The sequence below is a fragment of the Dermacentor andersoni genome, chromosome 2 (assembly GCF_023375885.2).
Source record: "Dermacentor andersoni chromosome 2, qqDerAnde1_hic_scaffold, whole genome shotgun sequence".
Lineage (NCBI taxonomy): Eukaryota > Metazoa > Arthropoda > Arachnida > Ixodida > Ixodidae > Dermacentor > Dermacentor andersoni.
Window position 1 is genome coordinate 95,126,063 of NC_092815.1, and position 23,613 is coordinate 95,149,675.

Genomic DNA, 23,613 nt, shown 5'->3' on the forward strand with positions numbered 1-23,613 from the left:
CGGCGCGTCTATATACTACCCTTCACGCAATGGTGCGCGGGCGGGCGAAGGCGCTTTGGGTTTTGTTCCCATGGGCGGTTTCGGCTTCTCGCGCTGGCAAAACTGATGGCTATCTTATTACTAATCACTCAAAGGGCGACCACCTTTTTCTCGCTCGTTTAGTGCTCACGGGGGTGTGCATAGGAAAGATGTTGCCGTGCATGTGTTTCCTTTCTTTTTTTTTTTTTGGATACTCACGAAAGTCTCACGAAAGCCTCTGGTTGGCAATAAGATGAAGATTAGCGGAAGCTTGCCACATGTTTTGCTTTTTTGACGAACACACAAGCATACAGTTTTCTTGGGTGCGCTCACCTACGCAGTTCGATTACGCTATGGACGTAAATATTAGTGTAAGAGCAGGAACATTTCAGACTTGAAAAATAGTCTCGTGTGTGCATATTCTAAGCCTTGAATTATAACAATGCATCAAATTTTTAATTCTCATAAGTCTATTTCCTTTTTTTATTGTTGTTATTCATGAATAAAGAGTACATATATGCCAACGCAAGATATTTTTTTCTCACTCTACGATCACCCTAGAAAAATTATGGTAAATTTGTTTTGAAATAAGTCCCTCAGAAGAATTGAAATCTGCAATAAAATAAATCAACCCTGGGCGGTCGCATACGGCGAAAAAAATCGACCCTGCAAGGGTTAATAACATAGGTAGAACAAACTAAAGCTGAAATATGGTCTGTTATATCCAAATGTCTGTTGTACGCGGGCCCATTGTAACGAGCGTAGACTGTATTGGTTCTACAAGTAAAAGAAGTTGCAGTTCCGCCCAACAGGCAAAGCATTGAGGGTGATAGCAAAGCGTTAGACAACTATGCAAAGGTTTCTAGTTTCATTAGCCATATAAATTGCAGTAAACATTCACTTACTAATTAAAGTAACAACCATAGTGTCACACGTGCACAAGCATAAACAGATCTCACTCAATTAACCACGAACAATCGATGCCGCAACGCTGGCATGATGAAGAGCGCAGGCAGAGGGGAGCAAAAGCTTTGTTTGCCTCTTGCTACAATGCGTGTCTGACTCTCTAGATTACGCGACTCCTAGCACTAGGTGCATGGGAAGAGAGCACACATGAAGCCACCAGCCACCTCGGCTCCTGCACTCTTTGTACCTGCCAAAAATTACCCCTACGTAGGGTGCAAGGTATGCATTTCGCTGAGCTGACAGCCATGCACCGCCACAGTCATGCCAGAGGAGGAAACATGGGCGCGCCTGCTCCTACCTTAACGCAAGCTTGATCATGTTAGTTTTTTAGTAACATTTTACTGTATTCCATGGTTCTTCGTTGGCTATCATAAAACAACAAGCACCGCGAGTTTCACATTTAGCCAATTTAGTGCTCTTCATTGACACCATCAGATGGGCAAAGACGCAACATAGAGAAGCTAAATTATGGCCCACAAAGCTGGCAACGCCACTGTTCCCGCCTCACATCTTTGCACTCAGACTAAAATATTGCCTTGTGGTGGAGCAGAAACCTCGAAACTCACCGGACAGATTAGAGATCCACGCAGACTTGTTGTTGCAATCTCAGAGTCAGGGTCATGTTGAAGCTTTTCTTTGACTGCAAAAAGAGTTCGAACACAAAGCCACATAAGCTACTGCAATTTTATAAGCATCAGCCAAGACTGATCCCCATTTTATCGATTTGTGTCCCCCAATGTCAAAAAAGGAGCCATTTACGGACTTTAACAACCTGAAATACACTGCACACGTGCTTTCAAGAGCAAGTCATAGGCAAAAAGGTTGGCACTGTCAAAAACTTGTTGCCTTCCCAGCCCTTTGCTGTCAGGGAAGTGCTGGCAACATTGGCTTCCACATCACCATCAAACATGTTGCATGTAAGTCACGTGACCATGTAATAGTACTGCCATGATTAGCCAAGCTGAAAAGCGCTTGCTGATACAGTCGAACCCACTTATAACGATACCGGTTTTAAAAATATATAGATTATAAGAATGAAAACCTGCTGAACCGTCAACTTTTGCATGTTTTCTATGGAGAAATAACCAACTTATACAATGTCCTATGCCGGATTACCGGTGATAACGATGAAGTTTGGCTGCTGAGTGTCCGTGCCGAAAGGTAATGGAATGCGAAATCCTCAAAAACAAAAAACGTGAAATGCAAGCCGCTGCATGATTGCCCGCCACCCCCAAACTATCGCCGTGCGCTTCTCTCTATGAGAGATGCACGCTACCCTCGCATGCACCTCTGCCATTGCACTTTCAGCCCTCTGAACGCATACGGGCTACGTGTATAGCTCTGCACCACGCCACCCTCCGAAATACGAATGGACCGCCTCAACTGCCCCGACAACGCTGCCAGCGCTGCTCCCAGATTGCTCGCTCAGCCCTCCTGGGCCTTCATTCCGCACAATTATGCCGACGGATTATGTCGCTCGTGCTTGTCTGTTCGATGCATCAAAGTCCTTCCTGGCAACATAGTTTCTCAGCCTCGTTTGACTCACTGACGAAACGGAAGATGGCTGATCCACCCACTGATCATCGGCAATGCACAACGTTGCCAATGAGAAGAAAGCACACTGCTATAGATTTGGAAACAAAGTGCTTCTAACAAATGAGGCAATCATCGCGAACATGCTTGCATCGGATAGCGACAGTGACGGCCATGACGGCAGTGTTGACGTGATAGGGCAGGCTGCCTCAACATTGTCCTCGCGGGAGAGGTCTTGTAGATGATTCAGTCTCTCATGGGCTTGTTTTGGCGAGAAACCTTCTGCTTCACTACGTGGAGCACCTGGATGCCTTGGAGAAGGATGTCGGCAAGCTTCACGTAAAGCAAGCAAGGCTGACAGACATGCGGTTTTCTCGTGCAAGCCAGTGGGAAGTATGTGACGATATGCTTGTGGCAATCTCGCCTCAATGTTTTTTCAGGAATTCTCAAGCTGAGATGCTGCCGTGGCAGCCTTCCCACATATTTTTAAAGGCACCTTTTGGGGCCACCAAAGCGATATCTTGGCGAAGCTCATATGTCACTTGCTGCCTGTGACCCTTGTTAGCAGTTGTTATAGCAGTGCCATTCCTGAAATTGTTAACAACACGCGATCGCAGCGCACAAGAAGCAGAGTAAACAGTTAAACGGGTCAACACAAACAGAAGCCGGATGGAGGAAGGTGGTGAGAAGGAAAACTGGCCTCCCTGCCATTAGTTTTCTCGGAACAGCTCTGCCACCCCCATTTCATTTTCTTTTTTGGTACAACCCGGTTAAACAATTATCGGTTATAACAATGGAATTTTCATGGCACTTGAATATTGTTATAAGTGGGTTCGACTGTATGCAGGCAAACACGTCAAGTATTAAGGGGCATTAGCAACAGCACCGAAAGGAACTTGGACACAAATTCCCGTTCCAAGGTTGCTGTAACCCACCACACTTGCTCTGCCTGCCCTTGGTTCAAACGGTACCACAAGGTGCAAGCTGTGGCTACCCTAAGCTTCCATCAGCATTTGCACAACATACAATAAATGCACTGTGAACAGGCTGCCACTGTGCAGCCAGCACTGGTAGCACTAGCTGTCCATGCACGTGGAAAATCATATGAATGGTTAAAAATGTGGCTTGACGACAACAACGAGCCGAATTCCCCTGCAGATTTTTTTTTTCCTTGGCATGCTTCTCAGAAAACTAGGGAGAACTAGGAAAACTAGGCTCCATGAAGACCTGTGAACTCTACAAAGCAACAACAAAGGCTACACTCACTCATTGCTCGTGTGTGGTCGGGATTCCGCATGCCTGTTGCCTTTAGCCGCTGGAGGAGAGTTGTTGCTGTCAACTTTCGCACAAGGTACACACCCAAGGCATAGGCCTGAAAAAGAAGCAAACAGTTTTGGAAAAAGAAGACCTGTGAACTCTGTCGCACTAGAGCTGCAACACACGTTTGTTAACCCTTTCGCTGTCACGGACGTACCGGTACGTCTTCGCGCTTCCCCCCCACAGTGTCACTGACGTACCGGTATGTTCTCTATCGTGCTTTCAAAATTTCGCGCCTGAGCGCAAAGCTGCCGCTCCTGGACTGGCCACGCCATCTGTTGACTCTTTCAATAAGTTCATAATTTCGCCCCGACCTGTGTTAGTACATGTATTAAAGAGTACGGTGCGACTGCCACTGTTAGGTATGGGGCCGTTTCCTGAGCCTACTTCGAGTTCCCCAGACCACATCGAATCGCACCACAGCTAAGTAAGGAATGCAGAAACACGGATGCCACATTCCAGAGGCGGGCAAGTGCAAACAAGTTGAAGGCCCCCACTTCGTACGCCGCCGGTGGAGCTATTCAATGCTTGACTCTTCCAGAAAGCGAGGGGATAGCCTGGCACTGTTCCAGGTAACGTGGGTCCAGAAGCAAGACAGCTGTAATGCGCCGTGACAACCTAGCAGCGTCGCCCCCGTCCGCCTTTGAAGAGGGCATTTGCAAGCCAGCGAGGCAAGACCGCAGGGAGAAGTAAGACACCGTGAAATTCTGCCCACCTTGGTCCGCCGTCGCCCCCACCTGGCTACTGTGACGGCAAGTTGTAAGTCAGCAAGGCAAGACCGCAGGGGGACCAAGCGGCGACTCTCTTCGCCGGGTATGACACCATCGCACGGGCGCCTACCATTGGCCGAAAATGGCGTCATCTGAGCGGGCTCGCCCATTGGCGGAACGTCGTTTTAAGCCAAGACACCGAAGGGCTTAAAAGACGCAGACCGGGAGCAGCAGAAGAGGATTCCTTAAGCATTACCTGATTCATCTCTCTCGAACTTCTTGCGATGGGCCGCAGCGTCCGAGTTGCTGCCGGCCCGTAATGACTCTAAGACTTAATTCACGCTCACTGTAAATAATGTAAATAAACCTCCCAAGTTTTTCATCGCAAAGTCCGTCCTCAACTCCTACAACTGGTGGCAGCGGTGGGATGTCCTCCCCAACTCCTACACCACAAGCCCCTTTCTCTTTGCTGAGTGGCGCGGTGGCTCCGCGTTTTCCGTATCATGCGTCGCGCTCGTGTGGTTATGGTTCAAGGGTTGTTCTGCCGTCTCCGCTGGTCTGAAGGTTTTTATTTTTTTTCTGTTGGTGTGTCTGCCACGGCGCGTCAAGTTCAGGCACACGTGCCGTTGCCTCTCCGAAAGGAGTGACTCGATTGCTGCTTTCGCTCTCTCGCTGCACCCTCGCTTCCGACTTGCAGCAGTAAACATAAAGCTCTTCGAACTTTGTTTAGCCCTTTTCCATCTCCCTCTGTCTTCTTGATCACGCAATGTCCCATTTCTCTCCGTTGTGCGGGCGACTAAAAGCGCATCCTCCCTGCGCGCGGTTGCTTTCGGATGTCTGAGCGCGCGGAACCTTCGTCTGCTCATTGGAGCGGTGGCTCAATTCCGATTCAGAATACGAGCCGAGCTCGGATTCGGACTTGGACAGAGTCTCATGCGAGGAAGATATGAGTTCCGCATCGTCAGATTCGCATGTTGAACAGATGTTATAGTCAGGCTGATGATGATGATGATGTTTACTAACAGCTGCAGAACACTGAAATGTGCATATTGCATTGACCATGTTATTTGTATACCAATCATAATCAAAAATAAATTGCTATGTTCGTTCCCTGTTATGCTTGTTCCCTTAAACCAAGCCGACACTGGGGGTGCGTCACGGCCAGAAAGGTCCGACAGCGAAGGGGTTAATGGGCACCACAAGAACAACTTCACTTGATGCACAATGTAGGAAATAGTACTGAGGCATAATGTAGTGAGAGTACTCAGCTTCGCGAACACACATAGTGGTGCACATCTGCTGCAGTTTCTGGCCAATAGTGTGATACACACTCAATACAGGCAAATCAGTTCTGCGGAAGCCTGCACGGTGGAGGAACGCAGATGACAGGGAAAGATCAGCATCCACCAGATTTGTAGCATGGAGCTACAAAGGAAACCTATACGGGTTTCTCAAAAAGAAAGCCTCGGAGTTGTAGAAAAATTTGTCCTGGTCCAGGACTCAAACCTGAGACCAACGCCTTTCCGGGTCGGTCGCTCTACATCTGAGATAATGAAGACACTAGCCGATCACAGAGTGAGGGCGAATTGATCAACAACTTGGCAACAACATTGGCAAATCAGTTCTGCAGAAGCCCGCAAGGTGGAGGAAGTCTTTCTGCAAGGCTTTCATTCCAAGAAACCTGTATGGTTTTCCTTTGTAGCTTCGTGCTACAATTCAGGTGGATGCCAATTTTTTTCCTTTCAAACTCAGTAGAGAGGAACTAACACCACCTGCAGCCAATCACTCGGTGCAAAGCCAGTCACTTCCCTATAGGGAGGGTTTGCTTTTAGGCAACACATTTATGTGCTGGCACTAACAGTGGACCGCACATGCAGCAAAGGGGCTGCTACAAGTTTAGTTTGGAACATCTTTAGAGAAGAAACACCCTTCCTTAACGATTTCTGCTCTAACGCTGTACAGCTCCCTCCACATAGGTATACGTTGAACACTCACAAAACATGCAAATGCATCTACCAAGAAAATTTAAGCTTCATTTTCCTAGTCACATAAGCAAATGACCTTTACTAGCATGTAAGCGCTTGGCTAAAATGCCAATAAATCGCCACCGCCAGATGCCAGCATCAGGTCTGCATTTGCGCTGGAACAGCTGTCACACTGAAGGTGAAGCACAGAAACAAAACCGAGGCTCACGATTACGCGAAATGAGGAAAACGAGAGGTTCCTTACCCGGCCATACTCGGACAGCCAGGTGACAGAGATATGGTTGGACACAGTAGGGGAGAGACGGCACATGTTAGCAATGTTGATCGGCCGGCTTGGTCGCTTGGGCTCCATGCCAGGCTTGTTGGTAGGGATAGGGCTTGGCAGTGGACACACCTGGAAGGAAAGCAGTCATTTCAAATACAGTAAAACCTCGTTAAGCCGTACTTGCTTAAACAGTAGTTTCGTTTTAAAAGTAGTAAAGTCAAATACCCGACTCGGCGGCCATTGAACATAATGTGTTTTGTATCCGCATAAACCGCACCGGCTGCCTTCATCTGGAGATATTGTGAAGTGCACTTGGTAGTTGAAAAAGTTGATGAAAGCTGGCCCTACCAGCCCAAATAAGTGAACGCAACCTTGCGCGTGTGTCGGCTGCTACCTAACATCTGATCAGAATGTATATTTTCACACGTTTGGAGGGGCCCAACTCATGAGCAGAAAGAGGGAAGAAGCCTTTCCTGGGTGCTTCAGTAGTGATGTCAGAGACAAGGAGCAGTATTCTGCTATTGCAACATTTGACAACATTGGCATCCAGTGACTACACAAATGTGCTTCATTGAGAAAATTGTTTCGAGAGCATATGTCCCAGCTGCTGCCACATTCCATTCTTACTCTGCTTATGCCGTTTTGGTACACTTATGTGCAAGTTCACCTGACATGGCTGCGCACATTGAACAAAACTACAATTTCTGTGAGGATTTCTCGTAAAATGTAAACAGATTTGTTCGCGAAAGAAAAACATGTTTATACTAGGGGTGTGCAAATATCAAATTTTTTTTATACTAATTGAATACTTAGCTTCTAATGTCAAATAATTATATGCACACATATTTATTAACAACTTTGGTTTCTAAATTACATTGTCAATTAATTAATGTAATGTCAATAGTTTCGACATCTAATGGCTGAACGCACTTTACAGGCAAGATTTTGCCAGCAGCACAAAATATTCACAAAATTCGGCACAAGATCATACATTCTTAGATTTGATAGAAACAAGTTCTAAGCCACTTTTTTCTCCTACATAACCAACAAAATATTTAAATACTTAGTCCTCAAATCGAATACAAATATTCAAAGTGTAAATCTCGATCATATTTGAATATTTTGAAAGATTAGCACACGCCTAGTTTATACATACAGTACGTATGCCCTTGGTATTAAACTTACGTGGCAAGCGCAACTGTTGCGATCTAACGACACTAAAAAAATTTGTGACTTCTTTTGCTGAATATACACGCCCTTCAGTGTAAGCATTTGTGCAAGTTTGGGGGTTTTCGCATGCAAAGCGCTCTTCACCTTTATAATTTGAATTTTTTGCTTAACTTGATTGCTTCTGAAGCTGGTTAATTATTCTCGACTAAATGTCAATTAAGCAGAATAAAAGAAATGTAACTTACTCAATACGATAGTCAGCAATATGCAATTGGTCGCATCAGCATATTTTTAAACTCTGGCTAAAGTTAGCTGGGACACTTAGTATACAATATACTTCCATTAATTCAACACCAGTTAATTCGAATTTTTGGTTAATTTGATCCCAACCGAAGGTCATGGCCGGCACATATCCTAAAATTTCTCTAAAATTGGCCTTGACCAGATAATTCAAACTTGAGCCGTTAACATGCATGCGCATGCCCCCTATCGTGACCCTTTAGTGGCAGCATGTCTTGGCGGAGCTTAGGGGACAGCGAATGTGTTGAACATACATCAAGCACCTCCAGTCGAAAACACCTACTTATGGCCTGCCCTAGTAAGATAGCTAAGCTATAATGGCGGCTCACATGGTCTGATTATGGTATCTGGCCAAATCTAATGCTGACCATTTTTTTCTACACCAAGAAAATTGGGTGGCAAATTACCTGCTCAATGCAGTCGAATACAAACCCAAAACTGTGTTTGTGGCATTTGTACGCTTTACCTCACAAAACAGTTGAACAGCGGAAAAGCTGGATTAGGAAACCAGCTGCCATTGGACTATTGCTTAATTTTCTTTATAAAAATAGGGCGTGAATTAGATATTTACACTGTTCAGGAGCTTTTGTTATGTTTAGGCATGCATTTGTTATGGGGGCTTGTTATAATTGATCAAATACTGCCAAATGGAACAGCAGTGTGTATTGGTGTTATTTCTGAATCTTGTTTATTTTGACACATAGAATAACTTGATCGATTCCGTCGGACTCCTCAGGGTCGACTTAGCAGAAGTCAAGTGCATCTTGGTCGGTGCAATGCATGTTTTTAATTGACTGTATCTAATCTTCTAATGCTGTCAAATGTGCGTAATTCCTAATTCTCTCAAAATGCATCGGAGTCTAGAAGCGCAGACTCATGACCCAGTGCCAAGCCAACACCACCCAGACTATAAGGCTTCTATACCCTTCCCTTTGACGAATGAAGTCATTAAACTAATAGAGATAGAGAAGCACACCACCACCTCAGAAGGCCGCAGAAACCGCTTTCTTCATGCTCATGCACGTCAAAGTCTAGAGGGGATGGTATTCCGGCTGGCCCAGTGTAAGTGGCGTAATATGACTGGCCGCAAGCAATGCGCACCGAAAACGTCAGGCTATATATGTGCCTTTGGGCTGCAGGAACAAGAGCTGCGCTCTAAATGCACTCACAAACCGCACCACAACCTGCTGCGAAGCTGGTCTCCATTGTACTTTCGTATCTGCACCGGCTGCACGCTACAGAGTCCCACTATACGTATAGGCGGTGGGCACACACATATCCCGGGATATGTGTAATAGCCAGGAATCTCAAACTATACTTTTTCGAACTGAGAGCGCCGATAAACGTCACGGCCGCCATCTTTCAGACATTACCTGGTGCCGCTTCTCAGCAGAACATCTCGTAGAGAAAGAGCATAGCCTACAATATGTAACAGAAAGATGTAAAGGGGTAAAGAAAGAAAAAAACAAAACAAAATACCGTATTTACACGATTGTAAGTCAACCCCCCCCCAAAATCACATGCCTCAAAAAAAAGAAAAAAAAAAAAAAGTGAGATCGCATTTCATACAAGCAAAATTTATTGCCACGGTTGATGACTAATCATCGTCACTGGAGTCGTCCTCACTGGTGCTGCTGCCGTCACAGCTGCTGCGGTCCCACAGCATGTCGTCGTCAAGTGCGAGTCCACATTTGGCGAACGACCGCACCACAACATCGCGCGGTACCGCCGCCCTCGCAGAGAGGACCCACCTGCACACAGTAGCCAAGGAGGCCCTCCTCACATGCCCGCTTGGGGTAAGGTCGGGGTTTCCTCTGGAAATCCAGTCGTTGTATTCGCGGCGCAGCAGGTCCTTAAAAGGCGTGTTGACCCCAACGTCGAGAGGCTGAAGCTGCCCCGTCAAGCCACCGGGGATTACAAGCATGTCGGTGCGCTCCTTATGAAACACCGCTTTAAGGGGAGACGCGGGTCGAAAAACAGCGATTTTTATCAGAAAAGTAAGTTTTATGTTTTTGACTGTTTCAGAAAGATTGATCCCTCCTCTTTCACATATAAAGAAATCAGAGCCGTAAATCATTGGGAAATTATGAATAAACTCGGTGAAAGCACCCGAGGTGGCGAGAAAAGGTGCAAAGCTGGCCCATTTTCCAGCGCGTGATGCGTCAAATCGCGGCGTCGCAAGCTATTGGGCTTGTGCAAGGCAGTAGGCCTACGCTTTTTCTCTCCGAGGTCGGCTTTGCCGCGTCACAATCTCCCCGGGAAGTAATAATAAAAACAACATTTCACCGCCAAAACCGAGCGCTTTCGCTGGATTTCTAAATCACGTGGTGCGATTCCGGCCACGCCATTGGCTGCTAACGCGCGACGCGGCCGCAGGTTGTCTGCTCTTTTTGCGACGCGCCGCCCTCTCGACGTGTTCCCAGGCTTTCAGGCATTTTTCTGCTCCTTGTTTCGATGGAACCCGTGAAGAAACGCGATTTTCGATCTCGAAAATATCGGTCGAAGCACAAGTTCAAGGGGACTCGCCGCAAAGTCAAGCGGCGTGCAATGGAGACGTCCGCGGCAGCTAAGCCTAACCTAGGTGACGGCGACGCTTTCGACGGTTCAGAGCCGGCCGGCCGCTCAAGTTTCGTTGACAGCGCAGACGAATTCGTCAGCGCATCGGAGAAAAAGTAGATAATCTTCGACAATCAAGATAGGAACGGCGAGGAGACGGCAAGCACCCTTATCTGCGAGATCGGCGTCGGGAACGTGAGCGCCGCGGCATGTCCGGCGTGCGGACGGCGCGACCTTTTTATACGCGAGTTGGCCAAAAAACGGAAACGACTCGCGTCGTTTTTGGGGTTGTGTTGCAACAATGCAGCGTGTACCACGTCCATTATCTCGTCAACGCATTCGTCGCGGCGTGCATCTCTGGCAGACGACGCTAACGGTGGAGCGCGCCCTTCGGCCAGCCCCAGAGAGAGTTTCGCCGTGAATATCAAGGCAGTGGTTGCGGCGCGCGCATTTAGAGCTGTACACAATCAACTCGTCCGATTTTGTGCAGTTCTTGGTTTACCAAAATCGATGCACCATAAATCGTTCACCGCCATAACAAAGAAAGTGCACCTCGCTGCTACAAAAGCAGTGGCTGAACTTGGAGTTGGCTCGGAAAGTAACAGCGCAGGAAGTGGGCCAGCATGGTGCTCACGAAGACTCTATGAGAGAACAACATATGGCGCAGGTGAATTCTAAAGTAGTGCACTGGATCTAGATACCCTGGCCTGCATTATGTGCAATTTTTATATAGATTTCAGCGCTAAAACACAAATAAAGGACTTTTATAACTTTCAATCGTGTTTTTCTCAGCTTCATATTTTTGGCCAAACATGGCTTTTGTGCACGACATTTGATGTACTTATTGTGGTCCAATCAAGACCAAATTTGGTGTGCATCATCTTTAAGATGTGTAGAATGCACTGATCTAGATTTTAGTGCAACCAGTTTATTTTTAAGAATGTAAGTGTTCAATACCCTTGGGTACCAGTCACTGAAAACGAAGCATCAGATATGAAATTCTCTCAAAATGTTGCCTGTCAAGGGAATTGCATTATCTTGGTTATTAGCACTCAGTGGAGTGTTAGGGACAAGAAAAGCCATTTTGCACTGCTATATCATGCCAACTGCTAGGTCCAGTAGCTGCACAAACATGCACTGTTTTTCACTTATGCATGGCACTTAGGACATGAAAGCATCAAGCTATCCTAAAACTAAAAACAGATTTGGAATGAGGATATCAAGCTATATAAGTGGTACAATTTTCATTTGTCTAGCATTAATATTTTAAAAAAAAGGTTTCTGAGGAGCGTCTCCCCTTAACCTTGTCGGTGAGGTGGCCCCGGAAAGAGTCCAACACTAACAGGTTGGGGATGTCTCTCTTGAGGGATGCCCCCAGCCTCAGGAGCCACACCAGACGGTACCATTCCACTACCATATCATCCGTCATGAATCCCTTTGCATTCGCCCGTACCACAAGGCCTTTGGGAAGCACTTCTTTAGGCATCGTCTTTCTCTTAAACACGATGTACGGGTGAAGCTTGGTGCCATCCGCCAAGCATGACAACATGACCGTAAAATGCAGCTTTTTGTTGGCCGTTGTCAGTAGGTTTACATTGCGTGCTCCCTTAACGCTCACGGTTGTGTTACTGGTCATATCGAAGTATACCGGAGTCTGGTCGGCATTGCCGATCTGGCCGAGTAAATACCGTCAGGAGTCTCGAAGTTTTAGGAAGTGCCTATGGAAGGCGAGGACCTTATCCTCGTATGCGGCCGGCAACTTCTGGCACACGCTGGTGCGTCTACGAAGCCCTTTTCATAAATTTAGAGGCCCAGGCCCTGCTGGCTTTAAGTTCAGTCCTCAGTATTCCTGCTTCCGAAGCGAAGACACGGGCTTGTTGAGTGATCATTTCGCACGTGACCAGCAGTGATCGATCGCGTAGATCCGTCACGTACGCCGCAAGCTTCGTTTCCAGCTCCAGAAAGCGTCTGGACTTAGGCCCGCGAAAACCACGGCGCTTGGAGTCGCATGAAAAAATTCCCTCGCGCTGAAGCCGCCACTGCCGCAACACACGTTCACTCACTCTAAACTTGCGTCCTGCAGCGCAGTTGTTTGTTTCCTCGGCATGGAGGATAGCAGCCCGCTTGAATGCAGCTGTGAACGAGCGCCGACAGTTCTTTGGGGCACTCATGACAGGCACGACGATTCGACACAACAGAAGCACTGACGATCACGTGGCTGACGTGGTCGTCGAAAACATCGCATCTCAAAGAGAAGCTCTTCCATAGAGAAAGGGGAAAAAAAAAAAAAAAATGGCTCTTCCACCAACTACCAATACCCCCCAAACGGCGACTTTTCCATCAATGATCGATGCTCCCACAAGAGCCTTGCGCTCGCGGTGAGCGCAGTAAATGTTTCTTTAAAGAAGAAAAAAAAGCTTCTGTACAAGCTTGTGAAATAACCATACGCTGTGGGTTGAGCGTGAAACTTTATTCGCAAGAACACATTCGCTGCAAGATGACGACCATCCAATAAACCGGAAGCGGCCACTGGCGCACTGTGGGATACCAAAACAAGCTACATGCGACTGACGAAAGCGGCCGCACGCGATTTCCTTTACCTTGTGAGTACGTTACTCACATTCAGTGAGTGTCCTGTTGGTCTCTAATAATAAAATGAGTATTAGCGAATTCCTTGATTCAATTCACGGCACTAACGTAGCCACGATCATATCACATTGTTCAATACATTTCCGAACTCGATGGCGGGAGGTTTGTCGCTCTAGGTACGGTGGCCAATGGGCACAGATTGGGAGCGCCAACTTTCAAAGTGGGCATCGCCTGTATTGGCATCAAAATGCATGCAATACGGCAAATTATTGCGCTACGCTTCTACCGTAACCATAGAAACGTAGGTACAAAGTTGTAACCACGCCGTAGCGTCCCTGATTTCTCGATTTTCTTGCCGTTACTAGCGGTTCACGGTTCGGTTTCGATTCTAAGTCGACCCCCCAACTTTGGATAGCCAAATTTGAAAAAATGGGTCGACCTACAATCGTGTAAATACGGTATGCACGCAGCACTGTGTCTGCATTTTTATCTTTAAGGTCTTGAGAGAAGGAGAGAAGTGACCTGCAATAGAGGCGTTGGCCATGGCTGGCCAGGTGCAAGCTCGTCTCTCTTTAGTCAGTCAGGCCTAAAAACAATGGGCCGCAGATGGAAATAGCAAAGCGGCATAGCCAACAAGGCAACGCCAGTGTTGGCAACATTCTTTCGTGCCCTAAGCGCTCTCCCCATCCGCGATGGTGCGGAGTTGGAATTATTGGTGGCTATGCAGTGTGAATTAGCGGGATGCAGTACATATTGCTTTCAATACATTGTTGGACGGACTGTGGCAGCTGCTTCGAATTATCAAAAATTTCGAATTAACGAGTTGTGAATTACAGGGTTCATGCTGGTGCATATGACGAAAATTCAAGGGTTTTTAAGGACTTTCAAGGTACTGTGTGTGGATTTTCAAGGACCACACACTGGGCCATAATTATACACGTGTGCACCCTCCTTCTTAAGGAGGGTGCACGCGTGTATAATTATGGAATACGAGCCATGTCCCATGACAATTGCCTTCCCACGCTTGTTAAGCTTCACCGCAATACTTCACGTACGCTTCACCGCGTAACATTGCTGTGCCAAGGCGCGGCTGCCTTTCGGGAGCCAGCTTTACGCCACGGGCCATGCATTCTAAGCTTCGAAGCCATACGCGAGGATTGCGGATGCGGAGTTGGTGCAATTACTGACAGCGGTGAATTCTTTCAATGAAAAACACGGCACCGAACGGCAAGAACCTTAATAGTGGATGTCGAAGCAGCGAAGCCTAGTGTTGCCGCGGTGGTAGCTACGGCTTCCAGTGGGTCGGCGTGCAAGAGCGCTGGCTCGAGGTGGCGAGATAATCAAAACGGCGGCGATGGATTTGATTAATGTTATTTGGGACCTGCGGCAGCGGCAAAAACTCCGGAAAATCGGACAGCAAAGGGTTCTTGCGTCTGAAATTACAGACGTTCTTATACATTGACTCTATGGGGTGCGTGGTGGAGCTGCAAAGCCGTCCGCGCTATCTGACATTTCACAAAAATCGGCCGTCCGGAAAATTGGTTGTTGACAATTCGTTACGATTAATCTCTTCTACTCAAGCTAGCAGTGGGGCGACTTTCGTTCCCTTTCAATAAAATGACAGCCAATTTTCCCTGATTGAAGCTCAAATTCCCCAAGTTTTCCCAGAGTTTCACCAGACAATTCAAAATGCCCGAGATTTCCCTTTTTTTTAAAACAAGATCGCAGCGGGAATTCAGGAGGGTTGAAATTTTCTCAAATGCAATCTCTGGAAGTTTATTAAAAACAAACATTTTGGAAATTCAAGGATTTTCAAGGATCTCCGAAAATTCCAGGACTTTCAAGGCCTCGAAAACAATCTTTTCAAATTCAAGGGTTTTCAAGGGTTTCAAGGACCCGCACAAACCCTGGAATTAACAAGCTTTTACTGTAACCGACAGATTGTTATAAGCGGGTTCGACTGTATAACTATAATTCTGTTTAACAAAGAAAATTGCCAATTTACCAACTTTGTTATAACGAGGTTTAACTGTACTGTTTAACCGAGGCAGCTGATGAGTGGCTTTTCGGCTGTGTCTCCAGGACAGTTTGATGTCAAAGGAAAGATTTTATATTTCATTTGGGGTAAAAAGTGGCACACACGAGCATTAGCACCTTTAGCATGCATCTTTCTTTTTATTGACAATTCCCTTCAACAGAAAAACGAGGATGCAAAGCTTTCAACTCTGAAAAGCTTGCTTGGTGCTAAGGCCAATATGACGAATTCTCGTACTGTCTCAGTTCATCCTGAAGGAAGGTATGAATACACCTACCTTAGAGTTGACTTTGACACACATGCTTGGAGGGTAGTTGTCATCCTGCTCACAGCTTGTTTCCAGCAGACAAAACCGAAGCTGTACTTGCACTGTGAAGTCTTGCTTTGCTCCCAAGTTGTAGTCCCTGGGATATTAAATGTTGGAATGTGATTAGTAGGCACTATTTCAGAAGAAAAAAATAATGCTGTCAAGTACTCCTCGATTCTTTATAATTTTTTTTTTTTTTTGCCAGTTGGCAAAGCTAGTGGTAACAGAAATCACAATACACATCACCCATTCCATCTGGTTTTCTGTCTTGAAGTCCTGTGTACAGCACCTCCTATTTGCAATACAAAATGCTTGACCCCAGCAAAACAGCACTACTATAGACATCACTTGCCAATCTTCCAGTGAGGTGAGCATTTCATTGAACTTGTACAACTATATAAAAGGCTTCTGTTGATTCGATTCCAGGGTAATTCGATTTTTCGGTCGATTCGCTCCTGACTGAAGGTTCTGGCTGCCTATGCATTTCTATGCACACACATTCCTGATCACTAGAGCATATGAGACAGTGAGCATGTTGAACACACGTGACCACCCTCAAAAACACCTGTTTTTGGCACACCCTAGAAAGATTTTCAAGAAATAACAATAGCTCACAATGTCTAATTAAGGTATTCAGTTCTAGAGGGCATTTTTGTTTTCAAAGGGTATTGCGGCGAAAATTGCCAGCGCAGTTCAATCGCGCATGACACCAAAACTGCCTTCGCGGCTTTCGTATGCTTTACCACATAACATGGCCATATTAAGGACTAAAAACTGTGCAGCGAAGCTGACTTTAGGAATTCGGCCACCATTCTAAAAATTGGGTGCATGTTAAGTTTCTACCTTGGTCAGAACCTTTTAAGTAATGCATATAAAGTTGACATGCTTTTGATTCAGAGGCGTGTTAACTTAAGCAAATACTGGCAAATGAATCAGCAGTGTGTTTTGGCGTACTTTCTGCATCTTAATTTGACCCACTGGATAATTCAATCAATTTCGCCGGACCTGTCAGGGTCGAATTAGCAGAGCTCGACTGTATTAAAATGTGTACAGGGTGTCTACCAAGTTGACATTTCCAAATTCCCTGAGTTTTCCAGGTTTTCCCTGAGTGCCAGTGCAAATTTCCCTGAGTGATGCAGAACTACGTTTTATGTCAAGACGGGCTGAAACCATATCGCCCGATGCTGTCACTCTCTAGTAAGCTATAGAAAAAAATTAAAAAAAAAAAAAACAGACTTAATCTAATTTGAATACTAAGGAGTAGTGTTCATGTTATTCAAAAAGAGAATAGAAGGGGGGGGTTAGTAAAATGCACAGCAAATAACATGTCTTCTCAACTCAACTGTCCTGACATACACTCAGCCCGCGCACGACTCTTGTGTTGTGTTTCACCGCTTTAACGAGTTTATTTTGGTTTGGATGAGAGACACTAGCAGCTCGGCATTAGCCAAAACTTAATTTTTTGAGTGCTGGCTCCTTCAAAACGGTGGCAGCAAGCTTCCTTTCCTGTTTATTCCTCAATGCGCAGGTCATTTCTGTTCTTGTTTTCCTTTCGCCACTCGTTCGCCCCAAAGACCATTTGAAGTATCTTGGTCAGTTGCACAGTCTACGGCCGATTTTTCGAACTCCCAGGGGCCGCAAAAACGTCCGAGAAATCGGCCAGTTGGAAAAAAAAATAAATGCGTGTCATTTAGTGCCTTTAGGGGCTCAAACCGCCACAGGCACGTTCGAAAACGCTCTGAGGGCCTGTCGGTACACATATTAGGCATATCGGTGCTCGTACTGTGACAGGAAATACCGGGTGCACGCGTGTATAATTAAGGAATACATACTGTGTTCCGTGGCAATAGCCCCTTCCCACGCTTGTTATGCTTCACTGCAATACTTTTGCGTATGCTTCACCAAGTAACATTTCTGTACAGAGGCGAAGCTGACTTTCAGGAACCGGCGTTATGCAACGCACTATGTTTTCCAAGTTTCTAAGCCAATCGCGAGGACGACAAAGGCGGAGTCCGTGCCATTGCTAACAGCAGCTAATTCTTTCAATAAAAAACTCGGCATCCAACAGCAAGAAGCTTCATAGCGAATATAGAAGTAGCTAGGCCTAGCGTTGCCGCAGTGGAGGCAACGGCTGCCAGCGGATCTGCGTGCGAGAGTGCCGGTTCGAGGTGGCGAAGTAATCAAAATGGCAGCGGTGGTGCCTTCGATTATTGCCGTTTCGGACCTGCGGTCACGGCAAAACGTCCGGAAAATCGGACGGCGAAGAGTTCTTGCGTCGGAAATGTCACACGTTCGGATACGTTGACTCTATGGGGTACGTGGCGGTGCCGCGAAGCCGTCCCAATTATCGGGAATCCAGAAAGTTGGTCGTTGACTGTACACTGGCAACTCCTCCAGCCGACGACAGAGCGTCAGACGATTCATTACCATTCCTGTCTGTTACTCGAGCCAGCATTACCGCGACTTTCGACCCTTTCAATAAAATTGCCGCTAATTTTCCCTGATAGAGGCCCAAATTCCCTGAGTTTTCCCTGACTTTTTCCAGACTACTCAAAATCCCTGAGAATTCCCGGTTTTCCCGGTTGGTAGACACCCTGTGTGTATTAATAACAGATGGATATGAACAATGGATTCTTGCGAGAACATTCCTAGGCACTTCATGCAAGATAAGCTTGTCAGACAGGCCTAGATATGTGGCAAGTAATCAAAATATTGCACATGCACACATAAAAAAAGTGGGACCGTTAAGGGAGACAAACCATCTTGCAGAAGTTATACTCCAGCATTTTCAGCTCATCGAACTACAGTGATTGAAAATAGCTACAACTCAGACCACTTGTAACGTAACCACTCATAGTGCAGGACTGCACATACAGTCGAGTCCCGCTACAATGAAAGTGGCAATGCACAAAAAAAGAAAAAATCGTCAACGCGAAAATTTTGTTGTGAAATCCCCAAAAATATAGCTAACCTGAATTGGCAGACCACAGAAACATTAATTTCCAAAATTTAAGCAGTGTTGGCTCCTTTTTTATCCAAGGAGCATCATGACTAGACTTTCATAGCGTACAGTGCAGTCCACTTATAACAATATCAAGGAAAAAAGATCAGATCGTTATAACCGATCATTGCTATAGTAAAAGCTTCATTAACTAGAATTCTGCAGGGATGCTACAAAAATTCAAATTATGCAAAATTCGAACTAATGAAAGGAAGAAAAAATTGCTTCGTTAAGGCACATATGTAGTCAGACGTAGTGCGAGCATATGCGCGCAGACGCTATGTCACGTTGGCGACGTCTACATTTCAAAGCACTGGCGCACCGAACGTAAATGTACGTGGCCAACATGGTCCTATGTGCCCGATGTCGAGATGGCTCTTGCTCCATCCATTGACCCATAATGCATGGCGCGGAGAAAAAGGTGCCCACACTGCTTCGTCGATGTATGCAGACAACTGTTCCAAGGAGGCGCGTGGGTTGGGAATAGTTCTGTGTATGCTCCCGAGAGAGCAACCGACGACGCACCCATCAAAGTCTAGAGGGGACAGCATTTCGGCTGGCGCAGTGCAAGCGGCGTAGCGTGACTGGTCGCAAGTCATGCACACCACAAACGACAGACTATAAATGCGCCTTTGCGCCACCGACACTCACTGCAGAAAGAGCTTCGCACTAAAATGCACTTGCGAAACACACCACAACCTGCTGCAACGTTGGTCTCTGTTCTATTTTCGTAGCTGCACCAGCTGCACGTTCATGGAGGAAGGAAAAATATGGGAAGGAGCATTACATCATGCAGCCAGCCTTGGCAACCAACCGCTCCATGAAGCCACAGTGGTGGCCCAACACATGACCTCTTGCACGAGAACACAAAGCAAGAGTCCAGATTTCCCTAGACGTTTGGTTCCCAGTAGCTATGCCAGTAGTTATTCGGTAAGTGTTTTTTTGGCTGCCCTGCCGTGGCTCTGGGAACACTAAAACCAACCACTCACTTTGACACGTGATGACGTGTTGGGCCACCAGGTTGACTTCAATCGCAGTGCAGTATGCTTCCCTCCCATCTTTTTCCTTACTCCATGGTTCCACTATATGTACAGTTGGCATCCAAACATGTACCCTATTGATGCTTTCCTCTGAGTAATAGCTACGAATCTCAGCGGCTATGCTTTTTGGTACTGCGAGCGCCAATAAACGTCACAGCCCCATGTTTCAGACATTACCTGGTGCCATTTCATGGCAGAACACCTCGTAGAGAAAAAGCATAGCCTCCAAGATGCAACATAAAAGAACGTGCAGCGCTGCATCCACGTTTTTATCCTGAAGGTGTTGAAAGAGAGAGAATTGGCATGCCTGGCCAGGCGCAAATGTGTCTATCCAGTCAAGCCTAAACAATGGGCCACAGATGGAAAGAGCAAAGCTGTGCGGCGGCGCCAACATCGCCAACGTGCTCCCACACACTAGCACTCTCCCCATCCATGATGGCTTAAAGTTCGAATTGGTGGCAGTGTGGATTTCAGTATGAATTAGTGGGACACGTTACACATTGCTTTCAATACAATGTTGGACAGTCCATGGCAGCTACATTTAATTATCCGATATTTCGAATTAACTAGTTGCGAATTAAGCAGCTTTTACTGTTCTATAAGGGGACTGCTGTACAAAAACTACTGAACATACCTTCAAAGCTCTAAAACCAAATTTGTCACTTGCGCTAAAGATAGACGTACAATGTAGGCAGTGAAAAATAAGACGTTTATTTATACTTCTAAACTGCGTGTGAAGCGTTAGGCATGCTGAAATAATACGAAATCTGCATTTGCTTTTGCGGGAGTTTCAGTTTCATAACTGCAGCGAGCATCGCATCCAGCTGCTGCATGAACAATAGCGACAATAATTTAGCTTGCTTGAAATCAATGAGTGACTCGATCAGGGTCGGTGTCAAAGACAGGCAGGCCATTGTTAATATCGTCCTCACTGCCACTGCTATGACCTCTGTTGCACAACGCTGCCGTCTGTATCCAGACAATGATCACCCTTTCAGGTACAGTCGCCGACCGTTTATTCGGACCTCACGGGGACTGCGGAAATGTCCGAACAGGTGTCCAAAAAAGCAGATTAAGAAAAAAAAAAAATGAAATCCTTTATTTCCGCGCACTTATTCGGGCTCGGCAGTAGGCTTGAAGAAATCGTGAGTGCGCCGTTGCACGCTGTTCCGTTTACGCGCAATCAGATAAGCCTGAATCTCGGAGAGGATCGAACGGTCACTATAGGTGGCTGAAAGCACAGTCACTGCTTGTGCACATTCCGCATGCGACGGCAGCGTAGCACATGGTGCATCATCTTCCGACTCGGAGTCATCGTCCGGCGGTGCAGCATAGAGAATGGGTGCAGCAGAAACCTGACGAATGATCTCGCCGTCATCGAGTTCTGCGCATGTCAGTACAGCAGTGTCAGCACTTGTGAAACTGTCAAATGAGACGGTGTCCGGAATCGCAATGCAACCACTGCGCAGGTCTCGGCATAACTTTTTCCGCGTCAGTAGGGAGCACATCGGAAGGCGACAAATCTTAGGCCTCCCGGCACCCGCATTGTCGGCGCCATTAGACACTTGACGCGATGTTTCCGTACGCCGCGTTGGAACACCGAAACCTCGACACAGCACACAAAGCAAACACTATCGTGCCGACACCAGTCGCACAAACGAAAAACGCGGCCTGCTCGCAGCGTCGTGCGCGAAAGAAACAAATCAGCTGCTGGATTGTCTTGACATGGCTTACTAAGCTGAAACCGGAACTGCTGTACGGCCACTCTATCGAACCAAGCAGAAACGATGATGATGAGCGGGGACTTCCAGTAGCGCCGCTTCGTGGGGCAGCAAGGAGGCTCCGTTCAAAACAAAAATGGCGTTCAGCAAGTCTAACTATGCGCCGGTCAGAGTCGGTGCATGATGCCCTCGATCGAGTTGGCTCAAGGAGTGTCCGAAAAATCAGATGAGAGGCTGCAAGGTGTCCGAACTTTCGGCAGTTGTTATACATTATGGTCTATGGGGAGAACGGCGGTGCCGCGAAGCTGACCGAATAATCGGGCATGTCCGAATTTTTGGAGTCCGGAAAATCGGTCGGCGACTGTATCTCTTCGCAGAATGAGGTTGCACTATCTGCACTTCTCCATTGAAGCACCACCTGTTTCATCATCAGTAGCGATGTGCTCCCAGAGCTCTGTAATGTCAGCGACTTCCACTGTGTTGGTTTCACTATCACGGGGTCTTCACCCTGGCACACAAAGCCCACCTTTTCCGTTGATCGGCATGGCCCCTGGTTGCAGCCTTTATGATCACAGCGCTCCTGTGCGGGTTCACACTTCCTTGAGTTTTGCAACATTTACAGCTTTGTCTCATGCGACACAGCTTTGCACTTTGTCGGCACGATCTTCTATTAACTGGGCTGTCTGCTGCTTTCATGGCGAGTTTCCATGCTTGCTGAGTGTGTGCCACTGCTTCGTTTGTTTTTTCCTCACTCTCATAACACATGGAGCATAGTTCCATAGCACAGTGGAGCACGATCGCAGGTGACGCAAACACGAAGTGGCCGGCACCATCTTATGGCGCGCTGCACCAATTCACGATGCTCTCCGTGGCTTTCACAATCGGCGTGCGGGCAGGACACGTAGTGCGGCAATGGTGGCACATACAAACTCGCGTAGGTAAACTTTTCACCCTGTCTCGGAATAGTTCATTTAAGGGGAATTTAGCAATGCAATTGTCATGATTATTGTGCATAAAAAACGCTGTCCAGAAGGCACAGTTTTGATTGTTATACAGTCGCCAACAGATTTTCCGGACTCCAAAAATTCGGACATGCTCGATTATTCGGTCTGCTTCGCGGCACCACCATTCCCCCCATAGACCATAATGGATAATAAAGTTTGGACACCTTGCAACCTCTCGTCTGATTTTTCGGACACTCCTTGAGCCAACTCGATCAAAAGCACAATGCACCGACTCTGGCCAGTGCATGGTTTGACTTGCTGAATGCCATTTTTGTTTTGAACGGAGTTACTTTGCAGCCCCACGAAGTGGCGCTACTGCAAATCCCCGCTCATCATCATCGTTTCTGCCTGGTTCACTAGAGTGGTTCTACAGCAGTTCCGTTTTCAGCTTAGCAAATCATGTCAAGACAATCCAGCAGCTGATTTGTTTCTTCGCGCACGACGCTGAGAGTAGGCCACGTTTTTCGTTTGTGCGACTGGTGTCGGCATGGTGGTGTTTGCTTTGTGTGCTGTGTCGATGTTCCGGTGATCGAACGCGGCATACAGAAACATCGCGTCAAGTGTCTAATGGCACAGTCGCTGCTATTTTTGTTCGATGTAAACATAATTTTTGCTATATATACTCATTGTAACTATACCGTGCCCAGAAATTGTTCGATATATAGAATAATTCGATGTAAACGGGTTCGATATAGTCGGGTTCGACTGTACAGAAATTTTGAAAAAGTAATAATTTCTCCAGAGATTTACTAATGCCTTCTGCTTACAAAAGTTTGACATGCTGTAACTTCGGCATAAATCAGTTTAGAACATTCATTCTTGTAGCACTGCAACCTCTGATCATTCAACATCATTTTGATGTGCCAGTCTCCTTCATTAACAGCCAGCATTGTAGAGAGAACTTGCCTCCAAATTAGTCCATACAAAAAAACATGAATTGCTTATGAAAAGTACTTGTTGCATGGGAAAACCAACTGCATATTCGAAATCAGCATGTCAAAATACGTCAGTGATAGAAGTTTGATCAAATTGTGGTCACAAATAAAAAAAGAAAATTTAAGTGGGGTGTCCCCCCCCTTAAGGGGAGATGCTACTC

The 23,613-nt window shown here is 46.5% G+C and overlaps 1 protein-coding gene across 15 annotated transcripts in view; it reads right to left on the bottom strand.

Annotated features, from left to right (window-relative positions):
- LOC126541604 (E3 SUMO-protein ligase PIAS2-like) overlaps nucleotides 1-23,613 on the bottom strand; it is a 164,571-nt gene that overhangs the window by 64,988 nt on the left and 75,970 nt on the right. For all 15 annotated transcript variants that reach the window (XR_007601687.3, XR_007601686.3, XR_008614768.2 and 12 more), the window contains 4 exons: nucleotides 15,722-15,848; nucleotides 6,774-6,923; nucleotides 3,784-3,889; nucleotides 1,551-1,624 (listed from right to left, as the gene is read on the bottom strand). Coding sequence is in view for 12 of the 15 variants with exons in the window: in XM_050188443.3 (XP_050044400.1) it covers nucleotides 1,551-1,624; nucleotides 3,784-3,889; nucleotides 6,774-6,923; nucleotides 15,722-15,848 (457 nt within the window). In the remaining 3 variants the exon portion in view is untranslated. The remainder of the gene's footprint in view (nucleotides 1-1,550; nucleotides 1,625-3,783; nucleotides 3,890-6,773; nucleotides 6,924-15,721; nucleotides 15,849-23,613) is intronic.